This window comes from Mirounga leonina, unplaced genomic scaffold, assembly GCF_011800145.1.
Source record: "Mirounga leonina isolate KUSES-001 unplaced genomic scaffold, KU_Mleo_1.0 Mir_201, whole genome shotgun sequence".
NCBI lineage: Eukaryota > Metazoa > Chordata > Mammalia > Carnivora > Phocidae > Mirounga > Mirounga leonina.
Window position 1 is genome coordinate 28,422,837 of NW_023270504.1, and position 27,203 is coordinate 28,450,039.

Sequence of the window (27,203 nt, forward strand, 5' to 3'; positions counted from 1 at the left end):
TTCGTTTTTATAAGCACAATTTTTAGTGGTGGCATAATATTTTACCTGTACTGATTTATTCCCCTATTGTTGGATATTTATGTTGTCGCTAATTTATTTATTTATTTATTTCATACTAGTTTATTTAGGGGTTCCATTTTCACTCCTCAGTAGATTTTATGGATTTATCATATGCTTCTTCACTCACTAATTCATCCAGTTCTGAAGGATTACTGAGTGTTAGCTTGATCAGCCAACCATCTTCATAACAAGATTTGTTGGCAAGTCCTGGATTTTCTGCAAAAGCTTCATTAATTTGTTATTTCTCCTGATAGAGGAGAATAGAGCTCACTAGCAGCTTTCTTACTCTTCAAAGCACCAAACTCACATTGTTTGTTCTATTTTGTCCTGACTTCAGACAGACTACAGTAAACAACATCACAACATCTCCCAAAGCTTCCTGTGCAAAATTGCTGATTCCCACTGTTCCAATACCATTTTCTCGTTACTTATTCATATTTGTATGTGAATTTATGCACACAGAGCAGAGGAGCCCGCAGGCAGCTTCCTGATTGTCATTCCGCGCCTGCCCCCCACCCCCACGCCCATCCCCACGCGCCCGCCCACTGTGCAGCTCCCCCCACCCCGTGCCCGCCCCCCCCTCCCGCGCCCTCCCTGCTGCCCCCCAGGCCAGAGCAGGCAGCGTGCGCCCTCCGCACTCTGGCTGCACACCACCACAAACCTCACACTCTGCAGCCCTCATAGTTGTTGCTAATTTAATAACAAAAAGTGTTACAGATTTATATCCAGAAGAAATTAGCACATATGCCCACAAAAAGAGTTGTACAAGAATGTTCATAAAGCCAAAAACTAGAATCACATGTCTAAGACCAGAAGAACAACAACAACAAAAAAAACAAATTGTGGTATAGTCATTCAATGGAATATTACTCAGCAGTAAAAAGAACTGGTAATATACATAAACGACATGGTTAAATCTCAAAAACATTATGCTGACTGAAAACAGCCTTACATGGGGCGCCTGGGTGGCTCAGTCAGTTAAGTGTCTGTCTTTGGCTCAGTTCATGAGCCCAGAGTCCTGAGATTGAGCCCCGGGTTCTGAGATTGAGCCCCACGCCTGGATCCCTGCTCAGCCGGGAGCCTGTTTCTCCCTCTCCTCCCTGCTCCTGCTGGCTCTTGTTATCTCTGTCTTTCTCTCTCAAATAAATAAAATCTTAAAAAAAGAAAAAAGAAAACAAACTTGCATGAAAGAGTATATACTGTATGCTTTCACTTATAATAGTTCAAGAACCACCAAAAGCATCTATGGTGATAGAAATCAGAATAATGGTTACCATTGTGGGGTGGAGGGTAGAGGAAAGATAAAAGTTGAAAGAGGCACAAGGAAACTTTCTGGGTGATAGAAATGTTCTATAGCTGCATCATAGGGATATATACAAACGTAAAATAGTCCTTGAACTGTACACTTAAAATGTGTATTTTACTGTATAGAGATTATACCTCATTAATAAATAAATAAATTTAAATAAAGTTTATATCTGCATTTCAAGGTTTCTTTTTGAGACAGATTCCCAGAAATAGGATTACTAAGGGTAGACCTAAATCCTTTTTGGAATGAGAAGACTGGTCAAAGGGTATGACTAGTTGTATTGCCAAATTAACTTCCCAAACAAACTACATCAATTCATACTTCCACCAGCAGTATGATTAGTGCTGATCATACATAAAGTGGAAATTATCTCTCTTGGTAGTCCACATTTTTATGTGGTTATAAAAAATTATTTAATGGTTATAAAATTATTTATAAAGGTTATAAAAAATTATCTATAAAATAAAGGTTAAGGTTATAAAAAATTATCTAATGTCCAAAGTCTCTCTTCAATAATTTAAATCCTTTGCATGTTTGATATACTGGAGTCATATTCTGAATAAACTCTTATAATTTAGTTATCCCTTGACCATATGTATTCTAACACCACAGATATTTTAACTTTGCCTTTTAAAATAGTTTTAAATTTAACCATCTTGTTCTTTTTTAAGTCTACTACAAGTTTCCTCACAATTCTCCTTAAAATAAAAGTAAAAACAAACTATAATATTAATATGAACCCAACCAATAATATTAATATGAACTCAAAGCCTAACAACAACAGAAATACAATAATAATAAACACATGTCATTGAGGTAAAAGGAAAGCAAAAGGTTCTATTTGCTAGGGAGAGTGCTTAGGCCTTTATACATATAAATCTTACTGTTCATTTGAACCACGTAAGGTTGCTATTATTTTAGTTATTTTATAGATGAAAAAGGGTGGCTCCAGGAGATTAAGTAATTTACTAAGCCAAGCTTAAGGTCACATAAATTAGAAAAAACAAAGCCAGGGTGCCTGGGTGGCTCATTTGGTTAAGCGACTGCCTTCGGCTCGGGTCATGATCCCAGGGTCCTGGGCTCGAGCCCCCCATCGGGCTCCCTGCTCGGCGGGAAGCCTGCTTCTCCCTCTCCCACTCCCCCTGCTGGTGTTCCCTCTCTCGCTGTGTCTCTGTCAAATAAATAAAATCTTTAAAAAAATAAAAATTAAAAAAAAAAGCATTGGACAAAATTCAAGATCCTTTCAAAATAAAAACACTTAGGGGCGCCTGGGTGGCTCAGTCGTTAAGCGTCTGCCTTCGGCTCAGGTCATGATCCCAGGGTCCTGGGATCGAGCCCCGCATCGGGCTCTCTGCTCAGTGGGAAGTCTGCTTCTCCCTCTCCCACTCCCCCTGCTGTGTTCCCTCTCTCACTGTCTCTCTCTGTCAAATAAATAAATAAAATCTTAAAAAAAAAAAAAAAACACTTAATAGAATAGAAATAGAAGGAAACTACCTCCACATAATAAAAGTCATATATGAAAAGCCTACAGCAAACATAATACACAATGGTGATAGACTGAAAGCATTTCCTCTAAGATCAGGAACAAGGCAAAGATTTTTCTATGGGAAAACACCCTAAATGCCAAACAACCAATTCATACCAACATTTAGAACATTAATACAGCTATAAATTGGGGAACTGTCTGTATCCTTATAAAGACATCTCAAGTACCAAAGTTAGGGCTTAAAAAGATTGTCCTAGGCTATAATGGCAATATAGTCCATCCAGACAGCATCAGCATTTTACAGCAAGGACAGGGTGCTAATGTAACAGTAACAGTAATTCTAATAGATTTGAAAACAGAATAGTAAGTAGACAGGAGAGAAGAGGGTCTCTTTTCTACTCTACTATTGATTTACTGAGTTCCTTCCACAATCTTTCAAAACGTCCATTTTCTTACTAATAAGAGAAACATAAAAACATGGGTCTCTTATTTAACTAGCTAAGAAGATATAAAAATAAAATTTAAAGGTGGCAAATTGTTGTGGTAGCCTCAAAAAGTAATCAAGTTTACTACTTCCCACATGGACAGGTAAAGAGAATGCAGGCAAAAGAAGAACAGATATTAGAATCTGGGGTAGCCTTTCCTTTTTTTTCGTTTTTGTTTTTGTTCCTCTGTTACCTGTGCAATAATTAATATCTGGGGGGAAAATATTAGAAAAAGGAAATTTATAATTTCCTATATCCTATGATACATATGTGAGAATCTTGCTGGGAAGCTTATGTAAGTGTCACCACTTGGTGATATTGAACCTCACTAACCAACAAGTACAATGCATGTGCAGCTCTGCCAGCTAGGAAATTACGATAGAAAAGCAGAGGCCAAGGCAACTGGGTGGCTCAGTCGGTTAAGCATCTGTCTTCGGCTCAGGTCATGATCCCGGGGTCCTGGGATCGAGCCCCACGTCGGGCTCCCTGCTCAGCTGGAAGCCTGCTTTTCCCTCTCCCACTCCCCCTGCTTGTGTTCCCTCTCTTGCTGTGTCTCTCTCTGTCAAATAAATAAAAAATCTTAAAAAACAAAAACAAAAACCTCAACAATAAGAAAACAAGCCAATTAAAAAATGGGCAAATGATCTAAACAGACTCCTCACCAAAGAAGATATACAGATGGCCAATAAGCATAGGAAAAGATGTTCCACATCATATGCCATTACAGAACGGCAAATTAAAAAAAGAAAAAAACAATGAGTTACCACTGCATTCCTAGCAGAATGGCTAAAATCCAAAACACTGACAACACCAAATGTTGGCAAAGATGTGGAGCAATAAGAATAAAAAATGGCACAGCAACTATGGAATACAGTTTGGCAGTTTCTTACAAAACTAAATCTACTCTCATCATAGGATCCAGCAGTTGTGTTCCTTAGTATTTACCCAAAAAGTTGAAGCCTTTTGTCCCCACAAAAACTTGCACATGAATATTTTCATTATGGCTATAGCGGCTTTATTCATAATTGCCAAAAGCTGGAAGCAACCAAAATGTCCTTCAATACGTGGATGGATAAACAAACTGTGGTACATCCATACCATGAAATACTATTCAGTGATAAAGGAAAAGAGCTATCAAGCCACACACACACACACACACACATACACACACACAAGACATGGAGGAACCTTAAAGATATACTGATAAGTGAAAGAAATTCAATCTAAAAAAGTTGTATATACTGTATGATTCCAGCCATATAACATTCTGGAAAAGGCAACACTATAGAAATAGTAAAAACAGACCTAGAGGGTATAATGCTAAGTGAAGTCAGTTCAAGAAAAACAAATACCATATGATTTCACTCATATGCGGAAGTTAAGAATCAAAACAAATGAACAACAAAGAAACAAAAAACCACAGACTCTTAAATACAGAGAACCAACTGGTGGTTGCCAGAGGGGAGGTGGATGGAGGGTTGGGAGAAATAAAGGGAATTAAGTATATTTATCTTGGTGAGCATTGAGAAATGTATAGAATTGTTGAATCATTATATTGCACACCCGAAACTAACAAAACACTGTATATTAATTATACTTGTATTTAAAAAAATAAACAACAAAAAGATCTATGAAGAAATGAATAAGTAGAGCACAGGGGATTTTTATAGCAGTGAAACTATTCTGTATGATACTGTAATGATAGATACATGCCATTATACATTTGTCAAAACCCACAGAATATACCCACAAAGAGTGAATCCTAATGTAAACTACAGACTTTAGTTAATAACAACATATCAATACTGGCTCATCAATTTTTAACAAATGTACCACACTAATGCAAAATGTTAATGATAGTGGAAAAGGGGGGGGGTGGATGAGGGACTATATGAGAACTCTCTGTACTTCCATTTATTTTTCTGTAAACCTAAAACTGCTCTAAAAAATAAAATCTATTGGGCACCTGGGTGGCTCAGTCGTTAAGCGTCTGCCTTCGGCTCAGGTCATGATCCCAGGGTCCTGGGATCGAGCCCCGCATCGGGCTCCCTGCTCGGCGGGAAGCCTGCTTCTCCCTCTCCCACCTCCCCCTGCTTGTGTTTCCTCTCTCGCTGTGTCTCTCTCTGTCAAATAAATAAATAAATAAATAAATAAATAAATAAATAATAAATAAATAAATAAATAAATAAATAAATAAAATAAAATCTATTATTAAAAAAAAAAAGATAGTATCAATACTGTGTTTTTAAGCTTCTGCCTTGCCAAAATAATCCCCTATCTCTGACAAGACAGAACGTCTGGACCATGTCTGTACAGCTTATTTATTCTGGATAGCCCTGTCTCCATGGCCATAAACTAACAGACTGGGGTAAACAAACAGACTGGGGTAAACACTGATATAAGTGGAAGTAATCAAACTCTCCCGGTATTTTTAACTGGCTCTGAGAGATCTGAGATCTGAGTTCAGTATAGGTTATTTAGTTGAAGTAATTCAACTTTTATTTTATAGTTGTGGAAACTGAGGCACAGCTAAGTTCTGTGGTCCCACAATCAGTAAATGGTAGAGCCAGGATCCAAACCCAGGAAATCTAGCTCCAAAGTTTATACTCTCAATCACTATATGAAAGGATATTATACTTTACATTTTATTTGGGACCAAGAATACTAGAACACCTAAAGCTGATAGTGATACAAACTGATAGGTTAGTTACAGCTGCCATCTCTAACTCAAACTTTCTTTTAGAAAGGACAAAGAGTTGAGATCTAAGAAAAAAATACGGATGCATATAAACACTCCATAAACAGGTAACTTTCTGTAGGAGAAAAGACACTGCCTTTCACCCTCTTAGCACACCCTTCAACTATACCATCAACCAATGCAAAGTAATGTTTTATATTCCATATTTTTAGAGACCCTTTCAAAAGACAACTTTTTTTAAAGATTTATTTATTTATTTATTTGACAGAGAGAGACACAGCGAGAGAGGGAACACAAGCAGGCAGAATGGGAGAGGAAAAGCAGGCTTCCTGTGGAGCAGGGAGCCTGATGCGGGGCTCGATCCCAGGACCCTGGGATCATGACCTGAGCCGAAGGCAGATGCTTAACGACTGAGCCACCCAGGCACCCCAAAATACAACTTTTTAAAATGTTTCCTCTAGGGGTGCCCGGGTGGCTCAGTTGGTTGAGCGACTGCCTTCAGCTCGGGTCATGATCCTGGAGTCCCGGGATCGAGTCCCGCATTGGGCTCCCTGCTCGGCGGGGAGTCTGCTTCTTCTCCCTCTGGCCCTCCCCCCTCTCATGTGCTTGCTCTCTCTCATTCTCTCTCTCAAATAAATAAATAAAATCTTTAAAAATAAATAAAATAAAATAAAAAAATAAAATAAAATGTTTCCTCTAGAACTCCTGTGAAAAGCCTTAATTTCCCATATGCCTTTCAAGTGAATGCACCTGAAATTTTAATACATTTACTCCCAATCACTGAGTCATAATATTTTGTCATATTGTGAAATCCTTCACTTCATTTTCCACTGCCAAGGAATTTTGGCATGTGTACCTGTGAGATTATATACAGCATTTGTCACAAAGAAATCAGAATAATTTTGACAAACTACATATAAGCTATTTTCATTATTTTATATGCACATGATAAATATTTATAAATGTGAATATGGGTGTGAACTGATAATTGCTGAAAAGATGCAGATCAATCAGAGACCAGAAAAGCCAATGAAAAGGGAACAGGGAAGCATTCCTTCCCCACATGCATCCACCCCCAAGTCCCCACTTTACCCACCTCCCTGGAGTTGTTCAGCAAAGACTTACTTTAATAAATATCAGACCTTTACTAACACCAATGAAGAGATTCCTCTTTTCCCCCAAATATAGTACCTAGTCTTTGTTTCTTGAGGCTTCCTTCTGTTTTTTTTCCTGACCAGTTCTTTCAATGAACAACATCATTCTGAAGTTTGCGCCTTTCTATGGGATGTCAGATGACAAAATATCAAAAATAAAGAGCACTGCAAGACTGCACTATATTTACAAGAATCCTAAAATTGAATTTAAAAACCAGTGAAATTCAGTAAGTGAAGCAGACCATAATGCTCATGACTCCTGCGAAGTTTCTTCTGGCGCTGACATGGACACATAATACAATTCCTCTCTACAGAGCAGAGTGAATAATCATTCTTGTTTCCTGCTACCTCAATTCTATTTTATTTTTAAACCACCCACCCTTCCTTGTGAATTGTTTTGTTGTGGAAAGATAAAAAAGCCACTACGTTGACAGATTAAGTAGAAAGGACAAGAACAATTTACTTACACATATAAATTGCTTTCTTAAACCATAGTCAAACCAGTGATTGCTCAACATGTTGAGCAATGAATGGCAGAATGGTGTTTCTTATTTATTTATTTGATACAAAGCCCATTCAAAGTCCAGAAGATAAAATCTATCCTCTTCCCCCAGGCATCTTTGCCTATCAATACCCTAACTTTAGGCCTCCCTTCCATAAACATACTCTGGGCAAACAATCTTACTTCTCTACATTTTCCTTCCCTAACAAAGGGGATAATTATAATGATCTCATAAAACATCTAAGAATGAAAGTAAAGTCAATCAACTTTACAGAGGAATAGTTTCAAGGACAGCCTCTGGATCCAGATTTCCTGGCTTTTTAATATCCCAGATCCTTTACTTTCTCTCTCAGACAAGTTATTTAACCTCTGCCCACCATGCACAGCATAAAGATAATAATAATTATCTCATATGACTATATAAGATTTGAACAAATTAGTAAGAAAATGATTAGAATAGTGTCAGGTACATAGAAAGCACACATTAAATCTGTATTGTTTTCTGAATCTCTACCTTGTCTATATGCTACATAAGAGTTTGAGATATAGGTACTGCTCAAAATAGCTTATATTTAATGACACGAACATTAATAAATGTTAAAGAAAATCTCTGTGTCAAAATAAAATGGTCTACTACTACTTATAAAATAATAATGGGCACTCAATACATTCAAGCAGCTACAAATAAAATGGGCGGCCTCTGGTAGTATAATTCATCAAAGAGGAGGCAGTGATTTTTACAGTGAAACTTCCATAAGGAATTATCAGAAATAGTGTCAATGAAGTAAGAAAAAAAAAGTAACAAACACAAGTCCCACTCTTTCCCTCTCTCCACTCTAAACTTCCAATAGCTCCTAGGGTTTCATTATATCTTTACCCTCAACAAATAAGAAGTTCAATTGTATACAATCATCACATATTTGCTCTAACATTAGGGTTTTTTTTTTTTAAGATCTTATTTATTTATTTGAGGGAGAGAGAATGAGAGAGAGAGAGAGCACATGAAAGGGGGGAGGGTCAGAGGGAGAAGCAGACTCCCTGCTGAGCAGGATGCCCGATGCGGGACTCGATCCTGGGACTCCAGGATCATGACCTGAGCCGAAGGCAGTCGCTTAACCAACTGAGCCACCCAGGCGCCCGCCCTAACATTAGTTTTTTGAAATGTTAAAAATATGTTGGTATGAAATATAAAATTTCTGATCACTAGTGAATGCAACTTACACTCTTAGAGAAACTCTTCAGGCAAATTTATACTCTTTATTGACTTAGGATTTCCCAACTGTAGCCAACTGTCCAGTATGATTATAAACTTTTTTTTTTTTGAGAGAGGGTGAGAGAGAATCTTAAGCAGGCCTCACAGCCAGTGGGGAGCCCAAAGCAGGCTGTCACAGAGGCTGACATACAGGCCTCAATTTCATAACCCTGAGAGCATGACCTGAAATCAAGAGTTGGTCTCTTAACCGACTGAGCCACCCAGGCGCCCCATATGATTATAAACTTTATATGACTCTGTAGCACTGTTTGTAATAACAAGATAGCACACTCTAATGTTCATCAATAGGGACTGAGACCATATCCATACAATGGAATACCATGCCACTGTTTAAAAAAAAGCACTGACATGAATAAAATATAGAAATATAGAGATATTGATTTGGAACAATTTCCAAGACGTTTTACTAATTGAAAAAAGGCAAGGTGCAGATAATTGGGGAGTATTTACCACCATTTATGAAAGAAAAAAATATATACGTATCTTTCATCTGCAATGCAGACAATCTTTGGAAGGATACACAGTAAGCTGGTATCAGTGTTGCCTTCAGGGAGGAAAACTAAATAGGTAGGGGAAAGGGAGGCATTTTTACTTTTCATTACGTACTGTTTCAATCCTTTTAAATTTTGTACCTGTGAAGGGCTGGTCACCTGAAAGATCAAACCATGATTAGATGCTTGGAATTTTCAGCCCCGCTCCTCATTCTCTTGAAAAGGGAGGGCTGAAAATGATTGATAATGCCTATCTGATGAAGCCTCCATTAAATTCCACAAGTAGAGAGCTTGGAGAGCTTCCAGGTTGGCAAACACAACCACACCAGGAGGGTGAGATACCCCAATTCCATGGGGACGGAAGTTCCTGTGCTTGGGACCCTCCCAGGCCTTGCCCTATGTATCTCTTCATCTGGCTGTTCTTCCACATCCTTTATCATATCCCTTAATACGCTGGTAAACGTTAAGTGTTCCCCTGAGTTCTGTGAGCTGCTCTAGCAAATTAATTGAACCCAAGAAGGGGATTTTTGGAACCTACCGCCTATAGCCAGTTGGTCAGAAGCACAGGTGATAACTGGGCTTGTGAATGACGTCTGAAGAATGGGGGTTGCAGGGGAGGGGCAGTCTTGTGGGACCAAGCCCTTAACCTGTGGGATCCAAAACTATCTTGTTAGACAGTATCAGAATTGAGTTGAATTGTAGAACACCCAAGTGGTGTCAGAGAGAATTGCTTGTTGTGGGGAAAAAAACCCAGAAATGTCAGAAGTGAAGTGTTCTGTGTGAGAAATTAAGGAGAGACACAGGGAAGAAACACATAGCAGGAAAGGAACACACAGTAGGAAAGGACTGGGTTTTCCCCCATCTAGAAAGGAAAAAGCTGAGTTTTTTCATAACAGTACCATGTAAAGACATTTAAAATACACATATTAAAAGTCAATTTCTTAGCCCACTAAATGTAACTAAGAATAAAACAATTTGAAACTCTAAATGGTTGAAATCAATATAGGAGCCAGCAATGTTCTGCTATGTATTAATCAACCCGATGTCTCAGTTATAAGCACACTTATCTGATCTCCACTAATTACTGCATGTGCCCGCTCAAAATATGCTCGAAGGCTTAGTACATGTGCTGCCGACGCAAGCACTTGAAAGCTCTTAAATGGCTGCATTTTAAAATGAGAAAAAAAAGACTGTCGATTTTGTTGTTTATTTATTTTATTTTTTAGAATTCTTAAAAAGATTTTATTTATTTGAGAAAGAAAGAGAGAGAGAGTGGGCAAGCACAAGCAAGGGGGAGGGGCAGAGGAAGAAGCAGAGTCCCCACCAAGCAGGGAGCCGGATGCAGGGCTTGATCCCAGGACCCTGAGATCATGATCTGAGCCAAAGACAGACACCCAACTGACTGAGGCACCCAGGCACCCCTTTTATTTTCATTTTTAAAGTAATCTCTTACCCAATGTGGGTAAGGCCAAGACCAAGAGTCACATGCTCTACCAACTGGGCCAGCCAGGCAGCCCTAAATTTTTTTTTTTTTTTTTTTTTTAAGTAAGCTCTATGCCTAATGTGGGTCTTGAATTCACAACCCTGAGAATTTCTGTTGGTTATTTTTCAACTAGAAATCAAAACTGATGCCATTATCCCGGTTAGCAACATGAACCCCCAGAACACCCACAGGAGCAACTTGCTCAGTTTCGGGAAGACAGTTGACACTTTTAGGAGGGATCTATTAAGGAGTATGTGCGTACTTTTGATTCAAGTGCAAGCTTCTGGGTAATGAAGCAAAATGTATCCATGTCAGTGTCTTGTATAGGGCGTTTTTGCTAGAGCTGTGGTGTCAGGAGATGCACTCTATGCTTCTAAGCTTCTCTGGGGCTTCTCTTGCTTTCACTACCATAGAGCAGTTGCCAAAACAGTGCCTCTGCTAAGCTAAGCAACATGCATAGTCATTTCTTTTATGACTCTTGAGACAAACCTCTAACACTCAAAAGAAAAGCAAAATTACAAAAGAAACTTAACGAACATCAGTACTTTCTAACATTACTCAGCATTGCTCATGGCACGTGATGCCTACAACATGGAAGATGTGAAACAAATGTTTGATAAACAAATGAATTTTAAAGTTAGATGAAAAAAAAGTCCTTTGACTTATGCCTTAAAGAAATATTTTAATTCATCATCTCTTACTTTTGGACTTTCCAAAGTAGGTAAAAATTAGATATTACTGTCCCCATTTTATAGCTGTATGGCTATGGAAAATAATAAAGAAACTGATAAAAGATCACTGCCTAACCATGAGAAATAATTTGAACAAAAGTTACTGTAAACCGAAAATCATTTTTTAAAAAAAAAACTTTATTTTTAATTTAAAACCGTGGATGTACCTTTCACAGTTAAGCAGCCGACTCTTTTTTTTTTTTTTTTTTGACAGAGAGAGACACAGCGAGAGCAGGAACACAAGCAGGGGGAATGGGAGAGGGAAAAGCAGGCTTCTTGCCGAGCAGGGAGCCCGCTGTGGGACTCGATCCCAGGACCCTGGGACCATGACCTGAGCCAAAGGCAGACGCTTAACGACTGATCCCCCCAGGTGCCCGTACCTTTCACAGTTAATAAAATAGTACCTACCCTATTGGCATATGCATTGCCAGAGATGATAGAGACTTCTGCTCTGTTCTTTGGTTTTCTCCTTTATTTCCTCTGTCAGCTATGAGCTTAAGCGGGACAATGTTTCACATTATACTATAGTGTCATTTCTGTCACATAGCCGACCTTCAGTTCTGTTGGCCAAGATTAGTCAGTCTCAGATCATTACTCCATATCAGAAAAGCTGGAAGCAGTGATTTTCAAATACATTCTTAAATTTGAACTTACTGTACTGATAATTCTCTTATCAAACCACATTTGAGAGACAACAGTGATTAATCTCAGCACTTCCAAGGTGGTAATCTTCCCATCATACATTCAATTATATTTTGCTAACTACAACTCTTATACCTGTCAATCAAAATTTCTTTTGTTATATACTTCTGGAACAGTTTTTGTGGCAATCCTTTATCATAATTGCCAGTAAACATCTTGGACTCCACAAACAATATGCTTTATTTAATCTGTAAAGAACATAAGAATATCACCTACATAACCTTGGCTACCTTTGTTCCTACTTTCATATGTCAATTTTCTTTTAGCTGCTGAATTTTGCATTAGTTGGCTTTATAGTCTTTGTCTCAATGACCAGCTTAAAGTGACTCTAATCCAAACTGCAGGGAGCCCCTCAATTTTGCCCTTATCTTTATCGCCTGTCAATATTTACTAAGTGCCTACTGGGTACTCAATCTGTACATATAATGGATTGAGCAACAAGAATGAATGGTAATTGCTCCACTTTAAAAATGGGCATTCACAGTCTGCTGAAGAAAAAGTTTATAACCTTTTTGGAGGGAAATTTAGCAGCCTCTACTAAAATTAAACACCGCATCCCCAAACATACAAAGTTTACAAAATACTAGGCCAAATATATAAAGATACATGTAATGAGGATGCTATTTTTCATTGTTTTCAATAGAACCCCCCCAAGATAATATTAATGTCAACAGGTGAGCAATTAATAAGATACATTTATGAAAATAATACTTTGTGGTCATTAAAAAGAATAAGGTAGATCTAGAGGTACTAAGTTGGAAAGTAGTCTATGACACTTCAGTTTTAAAAACAGGTTCAAAATAGTTTTATCAACAAATGGTTCTGGATATCCAAATGCCAAAAGGATGAATTTGGACCCCTACCTCACAGCATACACCAAATGAATCAAAGGCCTAAATATAAGAGCTTAAACTTTAAAAACCTTAGAAGAACACATCTGACTAAATTTTGTGAACTTGGACTAGGCAATGATTGCTTAGGTACAACACCAAAAACAAAAGAGATAAAAAGAAAAATTAATAAATTGGACTATATCAAAATAAAATACATTTGCACTTCAAAAGACACCATCAAGAAAGTGAAAAGGCAATCCACCGACAGAGATAATATCTATAAATCATTTATCTGATAGGAAATTGTATCCAGAATACCTATAAAGAACTCTTACAACTAAGTAATAAAAAGACAACCCAATTTAAAAACAGGCAGAGTAAAGGAACAGATATTTCTCTAAAAATATAGGAATGATCGATAAGTACATAAAAAAGCTCAATTAATCATCATTAAAGGAATGCAAATCAAAAGCACAATGAGATGCTATTTCACATCCATGAGGAGGACTATAATCAAGAAGATAGACAATAACAAGTGATGGCGAGGATGTAGAGAAACGAACCCCAACACCTCTGCTGCGGGGAATGTAAAATGTTGCAGCAGTTTTGGAAAACAAGTCTGCTAGTTCCTCAAGTTGTAAAACATAGAGTTACCATATGACCCAACAACTCCACTTAGGTATATATGCAAAAGAAATGAAAATATATGTGCACACAAAGACTTGGACACTAATGTTCATAGCAGCATTATTCAAAATAACCAAAAAGTGGAACAACTCAGCATGCTAAACTGCACCATTAACCACATGTACTCCAATGGTCAGCACACTCTGGAATTTCACACTATGGTATTTCAATAAGTCTGTTGAGTATCTTTTCAGTCAGAATCCCAGTTCATTTGGTATTTTTAGGTAGCAGAATTTCTAAGCCAGTGAGTGGATTCTGAGGAAACCCATGGGAGGAGTTGATTAGTTGTATATAGTCTGATTTCACTGTCTGAACCGATTCCGGTGTCAGGTAGGTGGGGCAATAGCTATTAATAAAGTAATTTTCTCTAAGTCAATTGACAAATAGATTCACCTTGTCCCAATCCCAAATGTCATTACGGGAAGGCTGTGTTTTTACATGTACTGAGCCACCAAGAACACCTCTGGCTAGAACAAAACACTGCTTCTGGGAAAAGGCACATGAAGATCAAATTAGAACTGCCAGAAAAGACTCCTTTGAAACCTATCCTTCCTCATCTGAGGACAAATGTTAGTATTCTAGGCTCAGCCGTCTCCTACTTGAATGACTGCCACAATCTGGAACTAACATAATTGAAGCTAGGGAATGAAAATCCATTTCCTAAGAGGCCCATTTAGTGGGCCCATTTCTTTTCTTCAGAAAGAAGGGAGAATTGTTTGCGGGGAGAGAGGCAATGAGAAGGAAAAGTTGGTAACTGATTTAATCATTCATTTGGCCCCAAATGATGCAGCAAGAAAAATTACTTTAGAGTGAACCCCTCTTCATTTTGCATGTTCCACAGAGTAAAAGTAAAAACATTCTTTTGAGTGAACCAAACAGAAAGGTTATTTTAAATGTATAATTTGATTCAGAAGTCAAAGAATGAATTTCTTCTTTCTAGATTTAAAAAGGGATGTTACTCAGGAATGTTTCTTATTCCCCTTCTATTTCTTGGATAAAGATCAAAGTGCATTTGTTTGTCTAACGATACCAAAGACATACTTCCACTCCCTTTCCATTGGATGAAATTAATACTTCGCTAAAATGTCTGATTTCTTCAACTGCTCATCCTAAAAATAGTTAGAATGTAATCAGTATCCACTGTTATCATTTATTTGTAAAAATGGCATCCAGAATACTTGGAATAGATATTTTGATAATACATGGTTGGGGCGGGCGGTATGTGGAAGAGGGACTAGAAGTCAAAAGCCTGGATTTTACTTCTGAATTTTACTTTCGACTGCATCATTTACTTGTCATGTGACCTTAGGTATTTCACATCCTTTCTCATTTTTAACTTCCCCACCTATAAGATGAAGACCACAACACCAGCCCTGTTTTCTTCAGAGCTATGAAGCTCAAAAGAGATCAAATGAGTGACACACTATGAAGGCAGCAAAGGATACCCAAATGTAAGCCTTATTACTGATTATTTTATTTTGACAGATCTTCCCTTTTAAAATAACACAGCTTAAGACCTTTACTCAGCCAAAAAAAACCTCCTACTTTATCTCTAGCTCATATGGCATTGCCATAACAAAATTACACTATGTTTCAATAGGGAAACAAGTCAATCCTCTATTAAATTGATTGCATTCTAAAACCTAAAATCAAAGGCAAACTATATGCTGAAGTTTATTCCTGAAAAGCTGAATAGCAAGATTTATTTTTCTAGAAGACTGTCTGAAAAATACTACTTATGGTCCTATTTTCTATACTTTAATTACCACAGGGAAAAAAAAAAACTTGCAGGAACTATAGTTCATATTCTAAAAACACCTCTTGTCAATGATGAAAGTAGATAGTAGGGTTTAGAGTATTATATTTTACCCTAAAACTCAAAATCATCAAATTTTAGGAGTGGGAAAGGAATATTTGTAGATTTAACACAGTATCTTTGGAAGGTCCCCTAAGATGTCCACCAATGAATGAACAAGGTCACATGGAGACAGTAAGACATACTTTTCACTGAATATCATTTTCTATCTTTTGAAATTTGAGCCATATGCTATTAAAAATATATATATGTCATTTTATTAATTCGTTATAAATCACTGAGGGAATCCAAAGAAGCCCTCATTTTCCAGAGGAGAAAACTGAAGCCAAAAACGTAGATGAGCTGCTCAAGATCACACTGCCAGAGAGTGAAAAAGCTGGAACTAGAACTCAGGAACCCAGTGGAAGTTTCCAGTGCCTCCCACAATGCCATGTGGTCAAACAGCAAATGCCATCTTAGAAACAATAAAAGTATTACTATAATCCTCTTCAGAACCGTGGTCTTCCAGGGGTTCTGTGACTCACGTGACACAGTACTCATCATTCATGTTTTCCCAGAAGTTCTAAGGCAGAGAGACAGAGATGGCAACCCTCATTATCAAGCCCTCATGGCAGGTATTAAAGTGGGTAAATAAAGGCAGCACATCGATCAGCATGTGGACAGGGCGTAGTCTCTCAGGCATATATAGATCTAAGCCTTAACTGGGCCAGGAAAATTTTGCAGGCTTCATTATTACTGACAGTAAGGACGTCTGATGAGGCAGAATAAATTTAGTAGAACAAAGAGTTTATTTCTAGTGAATTGATTCGGAGGAAATAAAGCAAATAAAGCACAAGCAGAGCAAAGGAAATTCTAGTTTGAAAGAAGCCATTTCTACTATTCTCAAACAGGAGAATGAAGGGAATTATCAAGGCCCCTTCTAGTCCTAAAATCCTCAAAAACGGAGAAGCAAAGCAACTTCAACTCTGCCTCTGAGTAATTCAAGCATACTTTTCCCCTTAGTAAGAACAAACATTAGCATTTTCTTTCAATGGGCACAGATGCAGGGAAAACGGCAGAGTTTCCATAGGAAAGAACAAGCAAAGTCAGAAATAAAAACTATTCCAAAAAATGTCTGAGTCTGTCAGAAAGAAGAAAGTTTACTGCAGAGGATTATCCTCTCCTTTCCAGGTCTGCATGTAGCTTTCACATTTGGAAAAATACATGCATGTTTGATGTTATTAGGAGTTTTCAATATCTGCCAAACATACTGCAGTCATGGATTAGTTACTCTGAGTATATTTAAGCACCGGGTAAGTCTCTATTTGCCCACAATTAGTTGATCTGATGAAACATTCAAAAAAGAAAGAGGGACACCTGGATGGTGCAGAAGGTTAAGTGGCTGACCCTTGGTTTTGGCTCAGATCATGTTGTCAGGGTCCTGGGGATCCAGGTCAGCAGGGAGTCTGCTTCAGGATTCTCTCCCTCTGCCCCTCCCCCTGCTCTGTCGCGCTCACGTGCACACACACTCTCTAAAATAAATAAATAAATCTTCAAAAAAGAGAGAACGTCAGAGACGATAACAAGCCCGGACAATACATAACCTCCAGCTACTAAAACTGCTCATATTTCTAAAGAGAAAACATAGATAAACCACAGACTAGGACTTCCTTAGTCAACTGGGTCACACGGTCACATCACACCGAGAAATCTCTCACCATACCTTCAACTGTATCACGGACAAAAGGCCAGAGAAAGCTCAAGGTCGGGAAGCTGTAATATAAAATACCTAGCTTCAACAAAGGTCCTGAGAGTGATGTTTCAAATTCCAATTTTCACTAGATATTTCAGAAATAGGAAAAATATTTGAAGTTTGTTAGTAATTTTTCCATTTCATTGAAAAGAAATCTGCCTCATGGTAAAATTCAAAGGAAAAAAAAATCACAGGAAACTTAAAAGTCAGATGTTATACTTCACATCGAAAGGTATTAATACCAAAAACTCTATCAATGTATTTCATCAAAAACATTAAGCATACAACCTGAAGCCAAAATAGGAGACATTCCACTCCTTCTCAGCAACAACTGAGTTAAACAGTGATAGAAACTGCACTTAATATTACCTAGGGCAGGAGAAACATTTGGTGACTCACACCTTTGATGTCAGTTTTTAAATTAAAGGTCAGTTTTCTTTGGGAAGAAAAAGAGGGGAAAACTTTAAAATTATCCCTTTAAACTTCAGGTCCAATAAATTAAAAACCACTTTGCCTCCTGGTCTCAGTTTCAGTCAATCCCCCTTCCCCCAAAACCATGAGTCATATATCCAACATCTGGTACCCAAGAAATTTATTGCTGTAAATTAATTTATTGAATGCCCACACTGAGCATATACCATCTGAATTCAACAAAGACGCGGAATTTTAACTTTACGTCCTCCTAGCACTTCCATAATTATACTAGTAAACGTGGGTTATTTTTCTCTCAACTCGAAAAAAAGAAAGTGCAGTGAACAAATCTCTCAGATCGCAGCTATCACGTAAATAAAATCTGACGAAAGGGGAAAATGGGTGTTCTCCATGCCCAACACCTCCTTGTGACGTTTTTAAATGGTTTAGAATTGTTTAAATATCTACTCATCTAAATAGACTAAATCCTTACAGGCTACATCTTTATTTGCCATGGTAGCGGAATAAAAAGCGGGGAATACTGCTGGCGTGTATGATTTCAATCCTCAGACAGTGCCAAAGTTTGAAGCCAATGATTTCATGCCGCTCCTCCTTAACTTTTCATTAACCTAGCTAACAAGAAATTGACAGACTGAGATTTCGGATTGTTTTATTTCCCAGGCTCTCCCTCTGGCGGAGGCAGGAAAGCGGAGCGCAAACAAGGGGTATGGTACATTGCAAATAAGACGAACAATCCTAAATAGAGAGAATTACTATAAAGCAGATAGAAGCAAAAGATTAGTTTTGCACCTTCGGCCCTCGGACTCCGTTCCAAAATTCAGCACCGCCTGCCAAAAGCAATGGCATTAGAGCAAATGATTAAATATCACCCCGAACCTTACGCTTCGACACCCCCGGGAAAGACTTCATCCACCTCAGTTATGACACTGCCGGGCGGTGCGTGAGGAGCAGGGCTAACGCATTTTGAGTAAGCGAGGCCCACAGAGAGCAAGACGAGCTCGTAACGAAAACCCCAAGAGTTTCCCAAGCAAGGACCTGAACACAAAGTCCTTGCTCTCGGTGAAGGCTGCAGAACCGCTGCCTCCTCCCGCTCACCGGTAAAAAGGGGATCCTCCACCGCGGAGTGGGGACAGAAGACTCGCCTCCTGCCGCCAAATCCGTCCCTCCCGACCCGACCGAGCCCACCGCCCTCTCTTCAAAGCTCCCAGAGGACCGCCACGGTCTCACTCCGTCCTTCCGCCCCGCTCGAGACGAGACCAGCCACCACCCCTCTCGGACCTGTCCCCGCGCGGTCCGAGCCGGCAGCGCGACGCCTCCATCCCCGCGGCTCAGGAAGTGGCAACCAAGTTCAGAACCCCCGGCGCCGCTGCTAGGGTGGCAAGTCTGGCAGGCGGCCGGGCCCCGCCCCCTAGCAACCGCACCCTGCACTGTTGCCACCGCCTATTGGCCCTCGTGCCCGCCGCTCGTCTCTCATTGGCTATTGCTGCTGCCCGGCGATGCGGGAGGGTTTCTAGGGGGCGGAGGCGCCAGGAGTTAAAGGCGCCTGCGCCCGAACTCTGGTGACGCGCTAGGTAGGGCTGGGTCCCTGGAGCGCGTCTCGGGGATGGGATGGAGCCGCTGGGGGGCAGGGGGGCGGCGCGGGGGGCGGAGGACGGAGGGATGTGTTCGCTACAGCTGCGCTGGCTCCCAGCGGCGGGGAAGCCAGTTCGTCGGAGGAACGGCCCATCCCCCTAACCGCCACCCACGGAGCGGCCTCCCCCGCGTCCCCAACGTTTGTACCCAGAGACCACCCAGAGTGCTTTCCAGAGGTCTGTAATGTTAGGACCCACTCACAGACCTCCGCCGGCTCCCTCACGATCCGGCCCCTCCCGACACCGGAGACTTCTGGGAAGCACCCCGTACCCTCTCCCGCAGTCATCCGCCGTTAAATGCATCTTTCATAGTTCTCTGGTCTCGCATTCCAACTGCACAAAACTCCTTCAGCCTCCCCCACTCCAGCCCAAGCTTTTTAGAGCATTGCTAGACCAATTCTACAGACTTTAAGAACCTTTCCCATTATCTCTCTACGGGCCTATGGTCGATCTTCAAACATCCATATCCCATGAGATTTGCCATCTATATACTCTCGTTTCCAATAAATCTTGTCTCCACTTCCTTTCTCACCACCAATTTACACAATCATTGTAACCCCTACAAAACATCCTGGCAAAAGTTATCGCATGTTGTGTTTATAGCATTCGGAGGTCAGCTGTTTCCACGTTGGGTTTGCCTTTCTAAGAGGCACAGAAGTTGGCACAAGCTAGGAGAGCAGAGGATCGTCTCAAAGTGTCAGCCTCCACTCCCTGTGTGACCCTAAACACAGTCCTTTATCTGGGCTTCAGATTCCCATCTATGAAATAAACAGAATAATCCCTGCTTGTTTAGCTCTGGCTAGACCAGACAGAGTAGGTTCTTAAAACTGAACAGATGCAGTTGAAAGAGATGCTATCCGTATTGGTCAAAGGGCAAAGGAGACAGTTTTTGCCTGGGCAGTACTGCTCTAGTTACAGAAAGTAGTCTTCTCTGAAAAGTTCCCATATTTAATTACATACATTTCAAGAAATCATTTTCCCACCCTATTTGGCATTTACAGACTTCTTTGAATGGAAATAGAAAACCAAAACACAACAAACCTAAGTAACTTATCTATGTCCCCTTTATCGCCCCTAACCCCACTGTATTCAGTGAAACAGGGCTTGCTGCCTTTCCTCACCTTGGCCTTTTAGCAGATGAGCAAGGTTGTAGAGGTGGCAGCTCAGCTACAAAGTCACAGAGTTTGCTTTTATTTTTCCTGTCCATCATGTCATAAAGGAAGCTGCTGCTGAGCCTGACACAGAGTCGGTACTCAAAAATGTGGAATGAATTAGTTTGGAGGAGGTGATTAGAGGATTAACTAGTAGTTTTAGAAAAACAACAAAGAAAGACTGTGGAGAAGGCAGTATTGCTGCATGATCAGTAATCAGAAGCAGGGTTCTCTAAAACCTTTCTGCAATCATTTATTTACATACATTTTAAATAGTTACTACAAGATACTTTAAAATTTTAGACAGTTAATGTTAAGAAAAATATGAACTGTTTATGACACTAAAAACTTTTTAGGAAAAGACATCTTAAAAAGCAAATCTGGGAACTGAATTCCCTTACGACTCCAAGGTTCTGGTTAAAACATCTTTTTTTCTATTGAGGTTATTGGTACTGTTTCCATTTTATCCTCCTGTTGTACTCTCCTGTGAACCAGAAAAGTACTTTAGCAACTTTATGAAAATTTCTTGAGACTGCTGGTGCCGGAGAAATCCAGTGAGTTTTTCACAAGGAACTGGTTTTTGTTCAGCTTCCCTCTCTCCCTGAGGTAAGTAAACAAGTGGTGTCGTTTCCTCCATGTGACCTTGATCCCATACTTCTCCTCAGGAGTGTCTTTAACTAGAACAGGCCCAGGCTCTGGGCTCTTGGGAGTACTAGCATGGAAGGAGCAGCTCGGAAGGCTACTTTCCCTCTGACCTGGGGGAACAGGCCCCTCCTTCACAAACGAGGACTCTGGGGTCTGGATATCAGGGGGAATGAATACATAAGGTAAGTTTTGAAGCGCATGTGCTGACACTTCCCCACAGCTTTGAGGACTGAGCATTGGAACTAAGGGCCTTCCAGAAATTTGCTTTTCTGATTGACCGGGGCATTCCCTGCTTAAGGGGATCCCAAGTGTGGCTGAACAAGAGGAAAACAGTGGACTGTCAAATGTTAGATGTGGGAACTTGGAGGCGGTAGATTTTCGACTTGCATGTCTTGCCTGGTTTCGATGATGACATTTCTGGTTCACCGGGAACCAGCTTTCTGCTGTCATATCAAACTGAGGTGATACCTTTAGGATTAAAAACAAAAACCAAAAAGAAGTGAGGAGAGCCAGCTACCAAGTACGAACGAACCTGAGGGAGGAAACTATATCCAAGGACCAGAATTCTAAATGGGGGCCCACTATAGTAATGGACACAAAACGAAGTATTTGTCTAATGGGATATTAAAAGAAAGGGATATGAGCTTTGGGCAAGTAATTCGATCTCTCTGGCTTTCCGTTTCCTTGTGTGTAAGAAAGGGGACAATGCCTCCTTCGCTTTATCACACCATACAGCTGCAACGTGTGTATCTTTAAACTTTGAGGGCAGAGACCAGCAGTCTTCCTCACCTTTGATGCCCAGCACCTAGCAGAGTGCCTGGCATGAAGAAGGCCCCCTGTAGAGTGAATGCTGAGTGCAAGAATAGGGAGTGAGATCATGTATGGAAAGCAACTAGCATAAGACCTGACACATGGCGAGTCCTCAGTAAGTGTCCATTCCTCTTCTCATCCATGGGATTCTAACATCTCAATTTCTTCTACAATCCCAAAGCAAGTATTATGGTTCTTCCAAGCAATCCTGAACAAGCTATATATATTAAGCACTCTTATGTGAAGTTTATGCTTTTGTCTGGCCCTCTGGCTATACCACTTTCCTGACAGTAGCTATATTCTCTTCCTAGGGCCTTGAAACTGTCAAAATACGACATGCCATTTCTGTGGGGTTTTTTCCAGGTTCACTCTCTTAAACTATAAATATAGTACCTAGCTAAATAGTTTACCTCTCAAGTGACACTTGGGGAACAATCTCGTTTTTTATTCATTCGGCCATTTATCTGGCTTCTTCACTGAGCTACCGAGTAACAATGAAACTTTTATACTGAACTCTTTAAGAAGAATGTGGGGGGAAAGACTCCAACTCCAACCAGCCCTTGCCTCAGCTTGAACTTAGAAAAGAAGATATCCCCGAGAAGATGGCTGATGACAGAAAGAATACATTGCCTCTTGTCCCTGCTCCCATGAATCTTTGGAGGCCCTGGTTTAAGGGGCAGAAGAGGCAGCATTCTACGAAGGCTAACAGAGCAAAAGTCAAAGTAAGAATCCCATGGCCTACCCAGGAAGTGACGGTGTTATGGTCAATGGGCTTGCTGGGCACCTGTCTAGTGTGGGTGATGGTAAACTGGGGAGAGCCATAATGGTGTTTGGGGCCCTCCAGTGGTGGTTCTTGGAATAGCAGCTGGGCTTTCTGGGAAGGCTGGCGGCGTTTTTTTCTGGGAGGCATCAATAGGTGAATGAAGAGCAGTTAAAATTAGTAACCACATGATGCTGGTTGTTGTCAGGTCGGGGTTCAGGCTCCGATTCCAACCCATGCCTGCAGAGAAAAAAACAAAAGCTGGGAGACAATTCTGATGATTCCGTCCCCAGCTCTTGCTCATCCTCTGCCAACCAGTTCTACTATCAACTACCACCCCTACCTCCACACCTTGGGGAGTGCAGCTTCTATCCCTGCACCACCAAGTAAATACACAGTAGTTCCTGGTCAACAGCATTCATCCAACGCACACTGATCGAGCACGTGTTGAGTGCCGTGCTGGGTGTTGGGAATTTAAAGATTCTACAATCATTTATCGAGTGCCAAGTGCTTGCAGGGACACATAAGAGAGACTGTCCCTATCTTCAAAGAGCTGAGAGGCTAGCAGAGGGAGACAGACAATTCCGATAATGGGAAGAATGCTTCCACTCACCCCAGGGGAGGCTTTCTAGAGAGGGTGATACCTGACCTAGTACGGAAGGGATAAGGAAAGCCAGAGAGCAGAGAGAGCAAGGCACTCCAGGCTGAGGAACAGCACATACAGAGGCACGGAGACAAGACCGTGAACTCAAGGTATCACAGGCTCCATGGAGCTGGACACAGCGTATGCAAAGACAAATGCAAGACCCCAGAGGCTGGACCCGGTGTCAGGGTCAGGTCAGAAAAAGCAGGTGTACCATAGGTGTTTGGACTCTAGCCTAAGTAGTCACTGAAGATTTTCAAGCAGAACGATACGATAACACTTAGTTTTTTTTTAACTTTCCCTCCATATAATTTTGAACATACACAAAAGGAGAATGAATAATATGAGCCCCCGTGTACCCATCACCCAGTTCCAACATCAGCCCATAGCCAATCACGATCCATCCACACCCTTTATCCACTTCCCCTACCCCTATATTATTATGAAGAAAAGATGAATATTCCCAGCCATTATGCCATCCCCATTAATACAACATATATATATATTCCTTAATATTATCAAATATCCAGGGATGCCTGAGTAGCTCAGAAGGTTAAGGGTCTTGCCTTCGGCTCAGGTCATGACCCCAGGGTCCTGGGATCGAGTCCCGAATCAGGCTCCTTGCTCAATGGGGAGCCTGCTTCTCCCTTTGCCTGTCGCTCCCCCTGCTTGTGCTCTCTCTCTCCTACAAATAAAAAAATATATTATCAAATATCCAGACATGTTCAAATTTTCAATTGTTCCATAAATGTCTTAATTGGTTGTTTTTGTCTTTTAGACAGATCATCCTGGCAACAGTGTGGAAGGAGAGGGAGTACTCTAGAAATAGGGGGACCAGTTTTAGGAGGTTACTCTGTTACTGAAGTGAGAAATCATCAGGCCTGAATCTGGGCTGTGTTGGCGGAAATGGGAGGCAAGACACAGAAGCAGGATCAACAGGACCCGGAGTAATAAACAGGCTGAAAAAAGTGAAAAAAATGTCCATTGACTCTAGTAACCAGATCGACTTTAATAAGAGCTTCATCAAGTGGAAGGGTGGGATAGAAGTTTGCGTGCAATGGAGAGGTGCGCGGGAGGTACAGCTGGCATCCAGCGAAGTCCCACAACAGGGCAGACTGGTTCCACCACACATTCATGATTCATTCAGTCAGTCAACCATAAAAAGTAACATACTCTGACTTCTGTCACTAGGCAGTGGAGATACAGATAAAGAAGGAAGAAAGGACAAATCATTTTTAGGGAGAACACAGGTAGTACACACAGCTGTTTGTTCGTTCATTCAGCCATTCAACAAATACTGAGTGCCCGCAGTGCTAGGCCCTGTTCTTGGTGCTGGAAATATATACCAGAGAACAAGATGAAATCCCTGCCCTCGTGGTACTTACATCCTAGTTGGGAAGTGACTATGGAGAAAATCCAAACAGGATAAGGGGTTGAGCCAACTCAGTGCTCTTTTAGAGAGGGCTGTCAGGGAAGGCGACTGAAAAAGTGATATTTGAGCAAAGACCTGAAATGAAGAAAGGAGAGCAGATGAGAAACAGTTCATGTGACACGGGGCTTCACAGGCAAGGTTAAGGACTCTGGACTTAACTATTCTTAGTGTGACAGGAAGCCACAGCAAGGCTCTGGACAGGGAAGCGACATTTCTACTTTACAATGAGAACTTTAGGCGCTCTGTGAGAACAGGTGGGTTGGAGACAGCAGGCACGGAGAAAGGAAGCAGGGCACCCAGTTAAAGGGCTGCTGCAGGAATCCAGTGGAGAGATGACAGCAGTAACAATGCCTCCAGTCAGTGTTGACATTAGCCAGCCTCCAATAGACATGACATTGCTCAGCAGCAATCCTACTATGTTCCCTTCATCAACTCAATATCCGCAGATTATCTTAAGATGTTTCCACTTTCTTAAAACCTTAGAACTCCCCTTCCCTCTTAACAAATGACCTTATTTCCTACTTCACAGAGAACGTAGGAGACGTTAAAGAAAATAAACTCACTTTCCAGATACCAAACATACAAACCTATATATATATCTGCATCCATTCTCTTTATGCTATAATCGCAGGTCAGTCCCATTTGCTCTGTAAAACCTTTCCCTCTGGCTTTGTTTTGGAGCTTTCCTTACTTTATACACCTTTCTTAGTCAATGATCGGCTCACACCTACAAGTGGATGACTTAAGTATTTATACACTCAGCTTAGAATTCTCTACACTCAGTACCCACATTGCCACTGCCTACTTGACAGCAACTAGATGTCTCAAATGCACCTTAAACTCAACTTATTTATTTTAAGTTTTCCAGTTGACTCCAAATATCTTTTTTTTTCCTTTTTAAGGTATTATTTATTTGTTTATTTGAGAGAGAGAGAGAGCGCACACAAGCAGGGGGAGCTGCAGAGGGAGAGGGAGAAGCAGGCTCTCCGCTGAGCAGGGAGCCTGATGCGGGGCTCCATCCCAGGACCCCAGGATCATTACCTGAGCCAAAGGCAGACGCTTAACTGACTGAGCCACCCAGGAACCCTCAAACTCAACATATTTAAAACTGAATTCATGATCATCTCCCCTGCACCCGCTCCACAGGTGATTATCTTGCAAGGCCCTTGCTCGGGGTATTATCCTTCATCTAGTTATGCAGCCAGAAACCTTGACATGTCCCACCTCTGTCCCCATCCAACACGACCAAGCCCTGACAATCTTACCTCTTAAGTATGTCTTCAATAATGCCCCTTTGGCTCCTCTCTCTTGCTCTCCTTCTCTCCCCACCACTCTTCAAGTTCCAACAGTTCTGGTCTGGAGTATTGCAATAGCCTAAACGGGTCTACCCTAATCCACTCCAGCACCCCCTGCAGAGGAGCCTTTTAAAAATGCAAATCTGATCCTGACTCACTTCTGCTTAAAACTGTTGATTTCTGGATAAGGACCAAACTCCCTCAGTTATGGCTAAGGTCCTGTTTCCTCTGGCTCCAGCTTCATCTCACACCACACTCTATTCAGGTCCTCTCAGCTCTGACTCCCAGATATTCTTCAGCCTTTGCACAGCCCAATCTTCTTCCTTTTGCTTTGCGGGGTTCACTTCCTTCTTTACACAAAAGCATCAGACCTCAGAACAAGCTTCCGTCGGAAAAGCCTTTCCTGACCTACCGAAGGCAAGATCTTATTGTAGATGGTCAGTTATCAATGACCTCTAATTTATCCCCTCGCAGCTATAATTCTCCTTTTGCTTATTCGATTCTTCAAAAATGTCTGTTGTCTCCTCTCTTCCCATTAGACTGTATACAGAGTAAGGAAAGAACCTCCCCTACCACTGTTATCCTAGCAGGGCCTGGCACATAGTAGGCGCTCAACAAAATGTGCCGAGCAAGTTAATAAAGTATTATCATGGCGTGGAATTTTTTTTTTAAGAGGAAGCTTAAACAACGTGATACGCCGGTCGACTAGTCGAGGCGGCCAGACGATCGTTAGTTGGAGGGGAATGCAGCAGTTTCCCCCAAGCAGGGAAGCCAAGCCTGGGAGGCTTTAGAAAGGCCAGAAGCTGGCGAGGGAGGCGGGAGGAGCGGCGCCGCGGGAGGGCTCAGGCAAGCGACCCAGAACGCACGAGGGAGCGCAGGCCGAGGGCGCCGGCCCCGGGCAGGGCCGCCTCCCCGCCGCCCCGGCCGGCCCCGCCCGCCGCCCGCCGCCCGCCGCGGGGGCC

General features: G+C 41.1%; 2 protein-coding genes across 5 annotated transcripts in view; both read right to left on the minus strand.

Annotated features, from left to right (window-relative positions):
- TULP3 (TUB like protein 3) overlaps nucleotides 1-19,259 on the minus strand; it is a 60,374-nt gene extending 41,115 nt beyond the window's left edge. The window contains exons 1-2 of one of the 3 annotated variants that reach the window (XM_035028465.1): nucleotides 19,153-19,210; nucleotides 12,081-12,232 (exon numbers count right to left, since the gene is read on the minus strand). In XM_035028465.1, the coding sequence (XP_034884356.1) occupies nucleotides 12,081-12,097 (17 nt within the window). In that variant the 5' untranslated portion in view covers nucleotides 12,098-12,232; nucleotides 19,153-19,210. Of the gene's footprint in view, nucleotides 1-12,080; nucleotides 13,565-19,152 lie in introns of those variants that run through there. The other 2 variants (XM_035028463.1, XM_035028464.1) reach the window with 2 other exon arrangements.
- Nucleotides 19,260-20,884: 1,625 nt separating this feature from the next.
- The window catches only part of RHNO1 (RAD9-HUS1-RAD1 interacting nuclear orphan 1), a 6,882-nt gene continuing 563 nt past the window's right edge, over nucleotides 20,885-27,203 (minus strand). The window contains exons 2-4 of one of the 2 annotated variants that reach the window (XM_035028468.1): nucleotides 24,900-25,021; nucleotides 22,896-23,111; nucleotides 20,885-21,769 (exon numbers count right to left, since the gene is read on the minus strand). In XM_035028468.1, the coding sequence (XP_034884359.1) occupies nucleotides 21,170-21,769; nucleotides 22,896-23,021 (726 nt within the window). In that variant the 5' untranslated portion in view covers nucleotides 23,022-23,111; nucleotides 24,900-25,021 and the 3' untranslated portion in view covers nucleotides 20,885-21,169. Of the gene's footprint in view, nucleotides 21,770-22,853; nucleotides 23,112-24,899; nucleotides 25,022-27,203 lie in introns of both variants that reach the window. The other variant, XM_035028467.1, reaches the window with a different exon arrangement.